Source organism: Glandiceps talaboti, chromosome 6 (genome assembly GCF_964340395.1).
Source record: "Glandiceps talaboti chromosome 6, keGlaTala1.1, whole genome shotgun sequence".
NCBI classification, from domain to species: Eukaryota; Metazoa; Hemichordata; class Enteropneusta; family Spengelidae; genus Glandiceps; species Glandiceps talaboti.
Window position 1 is genome coordinate 17,580,592 of NC_135554.1, and position 11,738 is coordinate 17,592,329.

General features: G+C 35.8%; 1 protein-coding gene across 1 annotated transcript in view; it reads left to right on the forward strand.

Annotated features, from left to right (window-relative positions):
• Positions 1-8,436, forward strand: part of LOC144436152 (BTB/POZ domain-containing protein KCTD3-like) — a 12,749-nt gene extending 4,313 nt beyond the window's left edge. The window contains exons 5-16 of the mRNA XM_078124855.1: positions 27-107; positions 443-613; positions 960-1,244; positions 1,404-1,519; positions 2,128-2,215; positions 3,607-3,723; positions 4,096-4,266; positions 5,189-5,344; positions 5,632-5,728; positions 6,488-6,620; positions 6,996-7,044; positions 7,971-8,436. Of these exons, the coding sequence (XP_077980981.1) occupies positions 27-107; positions 443-613; positions 960-1,244; positions 1,404-1,519; positions 2,128-2,215; positions 3,607-3,723; positions 4,096-4,266; positions 5,189-5,344; positions 5,632-5,728; positions 6,488-6,620; positions 6,996-7,044; positions 7,971-8,236 (1,730 nt within the window). The 3' untranslated portion in view covers positions 8,237-8,436. The remainder of the gene's footprint in view (positions 1-26; positions 108-442; positions 614-959; positions 1,245-1,403; positions 1,520-2,127; positions 2,216-3,606; positions 3,724-4,095; positions 4,267-5,188; positions 5,345-5,631; positions 5,729-6,487; positions 6,621-6,995; positions 7,045-7,970) is intronic.
• Positions 8,437-11,738: the final 3,302 nt, after the last annotated feature.

An 11,738-nucleotide genomic window follows, 5' to 3' on the forward strand; every position in this document is an offset into this window, starting at 1 on the left:
TAATAATGTTACCTTTGTGTTTGCAGTAAAAAAATTACTTTTCTGTGAAGAACTGGATAGCTCATCTTGTGGCAATGTTTTGTTCCATGGTTACCTCCCAGCTGCTGGTAAGTGTCAATATCTGGGCAACTTTAGTCTAACATAGCTTTCATGAAATCATACTGATTGATTGATTGATTAATTGATTGATTGATTGATTGATTGATTGATTGATTGATTGATTGATTAATTGATTGATTGATTGATCAATTTATCAATTAATTTATTGATCGATTGACTGATAGATTATCTTTTTCTTTTTGTAGCATTTGTCATTGAAATTTGTGAGATAGTGATATTTGTTTGCCAAGTCATTAGTGGCTAGGTGTCATAAACCAGAAACTGTTTCAAGATTCACGTACAGGCTGACACAATGTATTGGTTTGATATGGTTATATTACAGCTTTCCCAAGCAGAGACAGAAGGGTTCATACTGCAGGTGAAGTTGAGTTAAGATCTCGTCCTGATCACCATCCACAGCCCAGAGATAGAGTAGTGTCAGCCAGGGACTCTCAAGTCAACTGTCCAGTAGACACTGTGTATTCAAGATCAGACCTGGACATTGGATTAACAGGTAAATATCACATGTATCTCTCAAAGCTATCCAATCATTAAAATGTAAATATACAAATACTGCAATTGTGAATCTGGGTGTTAGTGCCCACTTATGATTAAGTCCAAAAAATGATTAATGTTTGCTAGCAGTGTAGTAAATTACAGTACACTCGAGTGAGCTTTATAATTTTACCAACCTTTAAAACATATTGTATAAAGCAAGTTGTCAGTATAATAAAGATTCTACATGTACATGTAAATTTGCTATTTTATATATTCAGATGCCTTTAATTTTGACAATAGAGGGCGCTGTGTATAGGAAGGTACATTATTGGCGCCATTCTTTATTGCCTTGTGATTTTCAGACACATTGCTGGATCCAAGGAAGGTGATCCTGATACGTGGACATCACAACTGGCTAGCAGTGGCCTATCCTCACTTTGTGTGTTGTTATCGGATCAAGGAATCAACAGGATGGCACCTCGTTTTCACCAGTCCGTATTTGGAACGAACGGTGGAAAGACTGGCGTTGAATGTTAAAGTGACTGGTATCAATCAAGGTGACAATCGGGAAAAAATGGTGGCAGTATCCTATGGTTCCACCGTGAGACTGTGGTGCTGTCAGGATGGAAGTTTACGGAGTGAGATAGGTGAGTTGACAAAGTACACTTTCATTTTACATGTTTGTCAAGTTGATGTTTATGAAGCTTAAAATTGACAGATCAAACCGTGGCTTTGTACAGTTGATTTTTATCATGTTTGAGTTAATATCACACACATACATTACGTGTTTTTTTTTATCTCTGTAGGTATTTTTAATTTGGGTGTCCCTGTCGATGCATTATTCTTTATTGGAAGTCAGTTAGTAGCTACTAGTACAACGGGTAAAGTTGGTGTATGGCATGCAATGACACAAAACTGGCAGGTAAGTCTAATAGCTAACTTGATTACCACTTTACAGTCAACAAAACTATAGAGATTAAATTACTTACTGCTATGTGTATGAAATGAGGTGTTGTAAAGTTAAAGTGTGGGGATGCAGCATTCATAAAGTGGCACAAGCTGAGTTTTGTAAGCATAGTATTGAAGTGAAAATACTTAAACAAAACCACATTCTAGTGTATCGTTAATGTTGATGCATGTCTTCAAGAACATTACAATTGTCTTCTGACATGGTTATAATAGATGATAGCATAGTATGGATTTCATGAACATATTTTGATACGTAAGATAAATTATGTCATGGGATTGTTTGTAGGTTATATCGTGATACCAAGTTTGAGTTTAGTCAATTGTGAGTAGTGGTTAAGTTTGCTTCAGTAAGTACAATACTGTGAGTACCTTTTAAGTATGCATAAAAAACTACATCAAAATAACCTCAGCTTGTGCCCCTGTAAGAACGACAAGATAAAATTAAAGAGTAGTTTCTCCAACCTATGTTTTTTCTACAACTCTTTTCCAGTGTTGAGTGTTTGTATGTAATTGATATATGGTAGACACAATCTGATATTGTTGATGTGTGTTATTCTGTAGGTTCAAGAGGTTCAACCAGTGACAAGTTATGATACTGCAGGGTCTAATCTACTCTTAGGATGCAGTAATGGATCTATTTACTATATTGGTAAGAGTTACTCAGTGTCGATTATCTCTTAATTCACAAACACACACACACACACACACACACACACACACACACACACACACACACACACACACACACACACACATGCACATATGCACAGACACACATATGCATTGTTTATTTTCTTACCTCATACATACACATGCAAATACCCAATGTTTATTCTTTGATATACCATACCTACATAAATGTATAGACACATCACAGACACAGACACCAACATGCGTGCGCACACGCACGCACACACACACACACACACACACACACACACACACACACACACACACACACACACACACACACACACACACACACACACACACACACACACACACACACACACACACACACACTTTTACCACCAACAAGGATATAGGAGTGAACTTCACTGATAGGATATAATTGGATCATACAACTCAAACAGGAAGTGTTCACTGTACATAATATATACATTTAAAGGGGCCATATGGATGAGGGTAACAGGACAACTGCCCCCCGGACAACTGCCCCCCGGACAATTGCCCCCGGACAATTGCCCCCGAAGGACAATTGCCCCCCGGACAACTGCCCCCGAAGGACAACTGCCCCCCGGACAACTGCCCCCCGGACTACTGCCCCCGAACGAAAAAAAAACTAGTATTACAGATGTACGGGTTTGTACAAACACAAACACGAAGTCATTTTTTTACTGGAAAAGAATTATTTATTATCAGTTCAATACAAAATATACAGGTAACAAGATAGAAAACGAGTCAAAAGTAGAAAAAATATTGAGACTCAGAATGTACATTCTCGTAAGACTTTGGTGACAGTAAATGGTGACTCGGCTCGGTTTATCATGACCAGCCAGTGTTTAAAACTGTAAATTGTGGGCTATTCACCGAAGAAAATCTAGCACGTGACGATTATCACAGATGACAATAGAGTAAAACGTGCAAATGTGAGTATAAATTATGTGAATTACGGCGGTAAGTTAAAGCATCATACCGACTTTTATAACAATTATCACAGATGACAATAGAGTAAAACATGCAAATGTTAATGTGAATGTAGTGAGTATAATGTACGCAAGTTGCGGCGGTACGTTGCCGACGGTGACTTTTTAATGATTGACAAACCCGTACATCTGTAATACTAGTTTTTTTTTCGTTGGGGGGCAGTAGTCCGGGGGGCAGTTGTCCGGGGGGCAATTGTCCTTCGGGGGCAATTGTCCGGGGGGCAGTTGTCCTTCGGGGGCAATTGTCCGGGGGCAATTGTCCGGGGGGCAATTGTCCGGGGGGCAGTTGTCCTAGAATCACGGATGAGGATTTGATATTTATTTTGGATTTTTAAATCAGTATATTCATTATATCTTGCCTGACTTCTTACAGATATGCAGAAGTTTCCCTTGCGTATGAAAGACAATGATTTACTGGTAACAGAGTTGTACCATGATCCGTCCAATGACGCCATTACAGCACTCAGTGTTTACCTAACCCCTAAATCAAGTAAGTAACCCTTAATGTATACCTGACCCCAGGGTCGTCGGAGACATGATTTTTCATTAGATGCAAACTGAATATTCATGAATATTTATCTAAGGAAATAAACCCTTAAGAGTCATGAATATTCAGTGAGCATCTAATAAATATTTATGTCTCGTAAGACCCATCAGGCATGATGTATAACTGAAAGTACTATATGGTTAAAAAAAGTGTTTCAATTTGGTGTAATTTCTTGGCAGCCAAGTGAAAATTATGTGAAATCATTTAATGGCTCTCTGGAGCCCACAGTTAGCTTTATTTCCTAATGTGGCATTCCTCTTAGGAGTGAGTAGAGTACTGATGACTGATAGACATAATTGTAATGATCATTGACAGGTTTGAGTGGTAACTGGATAGAGATTGCATATGGTACAAGTTCTGGTACAGTGAGAGTCATCGTACAGCATCCAGAGACAGTAGGACATGGCCCTCAACTCTTACAAACATTTACAGTTCACAGAAGTCCAGTTGTCAAAGTTATGCTGTCAGAGAAACATCTGGTATCAGGTAGGTTGTTTGTTTTCATGGTACATTGTATATCTCCAATCTGATTAAAAATGTGATGTAGGGAACTTGCCAGAATGGGGGTGGGGGGGGGGGGGTGGGGTGGCAGTGGTGGTGATTGTTTCTTTCAGGATGTATAATTACATCAAAATTACATCAAACTTTGCAATTGTTGTACAGCCTTTGTTTAGATTAATGGAATTCTACCAGCTTCTTTCCAGTGGTTTTGAAAGACACCTTACAGATCAACAAAATAATTTTAGTATTATGTATATCAACTATTGTTAAGAATATTTTTGTTATCATATTTCAAAATCTATATATTTTGCTTTGACCAGCATACGTCAAAGAAAATCGATAGATGTACATCATATATAGACAATTTTGTAAAATGTTAAAATATGCCGTACATATGAAGTAATAGTTACCCTTTAGAACTGTATGGTATAGTATCTGTACTATTTGAATAATGTTATGTGATAATAACGGGCGAGATCGATAATTCAGTGTAGGATAAAAAACTAAATTCTTGTACATAGGCCTCAGACCACCCACCCCCCACCCCCACCTTTCTAATTAACTTGGCCAAAATCGAAAATTGTTTGAGAGAGCAAATCAAATTCAAATATGTGTAGTAGTCTGTAGTGCTAAGAATGCAAAGCCAGTATGTAGTGAGGAAAAATAACTGTTTTATTGACACTTTACTGTATTTTAGTGCCATGCATTCACTATGATGAAAATTCTGCCATTTCTTAACATTTGCATTTAGCAACACAAAACAGATTCCATGAAAAGTAAAATTAATTTTGTAGGATGGCATTACCCCCCCCCCCCCCCCCCCCCCCCTAAAGAATTTACTTTTTTACCGTACATTGAACTACTAATGTTGCCCCAAAACTGATTTTTTGTTGTGGTTTCTTTACAGTGTGTTCAGAGTTTAATCACACACGTACATGGACTGTGACACGATTCCGTGGAATGTTGTCAACACAGCCAGGCTCTACTCCAGTGGCATCCTTCAAGGTATTATCCCTGGAAGAGGCTAGTCCACATCGTAGCTACCAGGCTGGAAATGATATTGGTAAAGAATAATATTTTACCATTGTACAGACATTCACAAAACCAATTTTTTGCTGAATACTCAATTTTAATAATAATATCTTATTTGGTATTACTCAGTTGTCAATGATTATATTAAAACAAACAGTCAGGAATCGCATCTTATTTGTTGTGTACTATTTTAGTAAAAATGTTAGAATTGTGACATGCCTGTTTTGGAGGCATAGGTTTCCATGATGTATATACAAAATGTATGTCATTACTTTGGTTTAGTATTTGAAGTTCTCGGTATCTGATTTGAACACATAGGTCCCCATGGTGAAAGAGATGACATGCAAGTGTTCGTACAAAAGGTAGTACCAGACACAGACCAAGTTTATGTTAGACTTTCATCAACTGGTAAAAGGTAAGAAAAAGAACTTGGAAGGTTTTTCTAGCTTTTGATTAGTTTTTACATGATTTCAGAAAAATGAACAATTTCTCATTATTATAAGTAGCCTGCAAAAATTATCAGATAAAGTTGCTCTGTTATATTACTTTGTTTGGATTTTTCTGACTTCATCAACCATTAAAGTGGCCATGTGGATGAGGATTTGATATTTATTTTGGATTTTTAATTTATGAAACAATTTTATCATGACTTACTACTTGAAAAATTAATGTGAAACAAAATATGCCAAGTCTTTGTTTGTAACTCAATAAATTGCAAAAAATTCTTTTAAAAAATGTGTAAAATATCTGTGTACAAACAATAACTAACTTTTTACACATTTTTTAGCCATTTGCAAAGTATTGAGTTACAAAGACAGACTCTGTCAATGTTGAGTTTTCAAGTAAGAAACCACGATAAAATTGTTTTATAAATTAAAAATCCAAAATAACTACTGGTACCCAATCCTCATCGACATGGCCACTTTAAGATAAACTCATTTTTATTGACTGTGCATTAGATAAGTCTATCTATCACTCTTTTATTTAAGTTGAATCCTTTCCAATTCAAGTAGTTGAAGACAGAAACTCAACTATCCAATGTTTGAATAATTGTCTCATGTGTAGTTGTACCGTTTTCTTCCTGTATTCCAAAACACCATATAACTTAGACTAAAAGAGTTATGATTCAAGTCACTGTTATTAACTACATGTCATGACTGATTCTCCTCATCAGAGTTTGTATCATCACATCTGTGGACACTTCCAACATCAGTTGTTTTTGTGTACATGAATGTGAAGGGTCTAATCGTATGGGGTCCAGACCACGACGTCATTTATTCACCGGTCACGCAAATGGAACAATACAGGTGAGGTATCTAACTGTATATGGAATCCATCCAGACTCAAATGTTATTTATTCATTGGTCACTCTAATAAAAGAATACCAAGTTTGTGAACTTAGTGCTTGTCTACTGATTCCCCTCAAGTCATGTCAAGAAAGTCAAATCCAGTCAAGACCTGTAAAGTCATGGAGATGAGTTTGTTAATTAAGTAGGGATCAGTCCAGCTACAGTATGACTACCAAAGAACTGGAAATCAGGTCTTGAAAGCAATGGACTGAGTTTGACAATAATGTCAGGATGATATAACAGGTTCCAATGACACAAATGCCAAATGCAAGTAATTACCAACAAATTCTTAGGCTGTTAACACTGTCTTTAATATTGTGTATTTCACTACAGATGTGGGACTTGACCACTGCAATGGAACAATATATCAAAGGAGAGCACAGTAAGTCAACCCAATAAAGTTTTCATCAAGGGAAATTTGTTCTGGGTATTTTTCAATCTTAAAGCTTCACTAACTGCAACTGGGATATTTTTATGATCAAATAACCAAAGATATATGCCCTCGGTTACTTATAAAAAATACATTGTATCTGTTAGTTAGGGGGTCAATATTATCAGGTGTGGTGACAAGTTTTAATCTTGAGTGAAAGCTTGGTTTTCAATCTGTCACCATGTTAAATCTGTACTAATTTGTAATTGTAGTCTCGTTTTTCAATTAGACAACTACAAAATCTATTCATTGAAAAGTGTTAAAATGTCAATAATTAGACATTATACATGTTAATCAGTAGTCGATCATATCCATAAGTAGTACAGAAACAGGTTGAAATCATTATCGCCGTTGAGGGCACTGTTTTGGGGTACGGACCTAAAAATCTATTTGATTTGATTTATCATGTATACAGCTACCTACAAAAAATATGTTCACCCATAGGTGATGAAATACAGTGCAGTGTGTATGATATTACCAGTAAGCTATTGCATCTAACAAAACCTTTTTAGTTTTAAGATTTAAAGTTGTCACTATATCACATACCTACAAATAATATTGACAACTAATTAACAGATAAAGTGTCTTTTAATAAGTAACTGATGACATATTTTAGTCAATATATTTGGTTCCTTGAAGGAAAAAAAATATCCCCATTGTAGCTAGTGCATTATTTTACTCACAGTTTGTTTTTGTGGAAGGAATTTTAGAAATATGTAAAGTTATTATTATTGATATTCTAGAGAATATCATCTGCAATAATGTGTGCAAAAATGATGATAAATATATGACATATAGATATTTTGTGTTCATGTTTATTGAGAAATTTACAAAATTCACTCCACTAACAAAAGTAATGACATATTTTGTATCAACAGATAAAGAAGTGGGCGGTCCTAATGAGGGTGAATTGATAAAATTATTGGGACAGTGTGACTTGAGTGCATCGCGATGTACCACGCCTTCACTCAGCCCAGCATCATCTTTACTAGCACCCCAATTAATGGCACGGTTTAGAAACTCCATGACAAATTCAGAACATCAAAGTTCCGAGGATTTATCAATGGCGGAATGTGCAGGAGCTGAAGGGGGTGCAGTTGGAGGCTGTAATGGAAATCAGGAACCTAAAATAACACACTGTTGACTAGGCTGTTCTTTTCCAGTATTCACTTTACTCCACAAAGCTAATATCCTAAGTAAACAAATGTGGAGTACGTGGTGTAAACATGAGGCTGAAAGTTTTGCTGCCGATTATGTCCTGTATGCTCCATTGTGATAGCTTTGGTAACTTTAAAGTGGCAATATGGATAAGCATTTGGTATTTATTTTGGATTTCTAATATATAAAGCAATTTTATCGTTTCTTTTTACTTGAAAAATGAATATGAAACAACATATGCCAAGTCCTTGTTTGTAACTCAATACATTGCAAAAGATTAATCAATGTGTAAAATGTTTGTTGTTGTATGTACAACAACAAACTTTTTACACATTTTTTTTGCAGCTTTTTGCAATGTGTTGAGTTACAAACATAAACTTAGTCAATGTTGTTCACATTGATTTTTTCAAGTAGGAAGCCATGATAAAATTATTTTATAAATTAAAAATCCAAAATAAATACCAAATGCTTATCCATATGGCCACTATAAAGTCTCAATTTTAGGCAATTTTGACAATCATTGTAGTGTCACACTGCAGATCCTATTGATCAGTTTGTATGTAGCATCTTGAAAAATATTGCATAATCTCTTCTATTTATTTATACACAGAACTTAAATACAATGCATACTTTCTACAGATCATTTTATTTGGAGAGGGGATTTAATTATCCATTGACACTGACATCAGCTATTGTGTTTAGTTTCATAATCACAGCTTTAAGATGTACATAGGATAGTCTTGGGTAACAGTATTTTTACTGTCAACATGTTGGCTAAACAGACTAGAAAAACTAAAGATTGTATGATATCGATACAGTCGTTGGTGGCGCTATTACAATCTTACAGGTTATGTGATATTGATACAGTCATTGGTGGCGCTGGTACAATCCTACGGGTTGTGTGATATGGTTACAGGGTTGATGTTACTTTTCAATGTTATGTTCACATACATCAAGCAATTGTATTTTTTTTTTGTATTTTCATACTTTGCCCTAAAAAAATGGCCCACAAGAATTCTGATAAACGTTAAAGTTTGGTAAATTCACAAATAAATACCTGATAATCTATTTATTTACACTGGTATGCATAGCAGTTTTTGTAAATCCAAGTGTGCTAGAATAGTTGGTCATTTTGTAATGTTTCCGCCCTTCTACAGGTATAATATGATACATTCACCAAGACAAAGACATCAATAGCTGAGACATTGTAGATTTTAAACACTACTGCACATTTGTTTTATACTGCCGTTATTTGTTTACTCCAGTATTTATAGAGGCTCTTGTCAGTTTATAACACTATGCACAATATAATAATGAATGCTTGGACTATTGTAAAGCTGAGGTATATAGTGACTAGGAGATTTATTAGGGTGACTCTATTCTTTTCCTGTTTCTCATTACCCGACCGACCCAAATTTTAAGGTCTGAGATCAAAAAATTTGCTTTGCCCACCCTTAATATTTTGTGGAACAGCGCCCTCTCTGGCAAGAACAAGCAAGTGTCTGGACTGTCGCCATCATCTACAGTCATGGTGTCGACGGTGACACTTGTTCACGAACAGAGAATTTCTTTCATGACGGAAGTAGGGGGGCTGAGAACATACCAATTATGTAGAGAAGCTGGGAAAGGGTTTGTTACCAGGAATCCAATAAAAAGAAGATAAAGAAGGAGGAAAAGGAGAGGCAGAGAAACATGGATAATTTTCTTTATTTTTTTTTACTTTTTAAAAATCGATCAACTGACTCAGTTGCTATGAAAAAGTAATGAGGAACATAACAAAGTATAGGGTCACCCTTATTCATGCAAGGGTTGTCATAATTCGAAGTTAGACCATAAACGGGGCTCTCTCTCTAATGTCTATGGTTAAACAAAGGAATTGACAACAGTTATGTTATGTTGTATTCCTATCAAAGGTTCATGCTCTTCAAGTTCATGCTTTTTGTCAAGGTTACAGAACCTTCGTCATTTAGACAGTGAATCAATTCTAAGTTAGTTTCCTATAATCTGTAGCATACATTTTGTCAGGAGTAATGCACCCTCTGAGTCAATTTTATGCACCACTGATACACAGCAGTGTGATGTTCCCCCATGATACCTTGCTATGTGGCGACCCACAAGAAAACACATGTTTTTTGGTGACCCAGAACAGCAGAATTTGACCCTTCCTTAGGGTTACATGGGTCAGGAGTCAAGTGAAATACATTTACCATTGATACTGAAGTAGATGTCTCTGATTTTACAGTATGTATTACTATTCAATAGGTACCAACTATTAATTAGGTGTTTTTTAAAAGAGTTACTAAGGGACGATCGGATAATGTCACACAAGCTCAACAAGTGAACTTCGGGGGGGGGGGGGGGAGGGGGGTCTGGCATCAATGCAACTGCTGAACTTCATTTTCGCACTTTTAACCAAATTTCGAAAACTTCCATGCCTTAAATGATAACAGGTTCTGTATTCACTACTGAGATGTTGCTAAGTTGATTAAAATTTATTTCTAATGTGAGATATGGTGCTGGGTTTCCAGTAGTATTTTGTGTTTATCATCAGGTTCTTACATTGCAATGATTGTAGTGGTGTGACCTCTACAGTTTTCATCATGGTGACATCATATATAAACGTGTCGATGTTGCACTTGTGAACATTCATGGGGGGGGGGTGTCCTCATTGAACAAAGTTCATTTATTCAGCTTGTGCAACATTGTGCGATCATCCCTAAAGAGTGACATATGTAAAGGTGAATTTCATGAAGCAGTCAGTTGTCTTGTAGTGATAGTTACAGTCTTGTAAATACTTGAAAGTTTTGTAATTATGGCAAAATAATGACTTCCCATGCTGTAATAAGTTTGGTATATATATATGTAAGATTGATATATAAGTTGGTATATATGTAAGATTGCATATAACTAGTCTATGTTATATTTATATTTACATTTTAACAATTGCTGAATAAGTATGCATGTTGGATTTGTATAAGGCGTGGAATGACAAGACATGGGTTATAACGATATGTAAATATATGTAAATGACTTGCGCAATACTATCATGTATCTGTCTGTTGTTTAAATCACAGAGGTAGAAATAGAATGTAAATTTAAAAAAAAAATAATGCACTTGCATATTTTTTTTCAGATTCTGCAGAGATTCAGTATTTGCTTGTAATGAACATCTAATATCGATTGGGAGCCTGTCACTGCTGGTTGTGTTACATGTGTACGTGTTTGACCATAACACCACCAGTAGAAGTAAAGGAGCCCAGTCTAAAGCTACTGAACCCTTTCCAATAAATATTGGTGTGTGTCCTATGTTTAGACTGATTGTAATGCAAACTTGTAAACATCTCAATTTCATCAGGTCATGAGAATTGTATTTGTGGTTTCTTCATTTGCTACCTATCACAGGCATGATGATGGACACTGGATATTGGGTTGAGTACTCTCTCAAGAATAGTTGCATTATGGCTTACAAAGAAAATCTCTTTGATAGA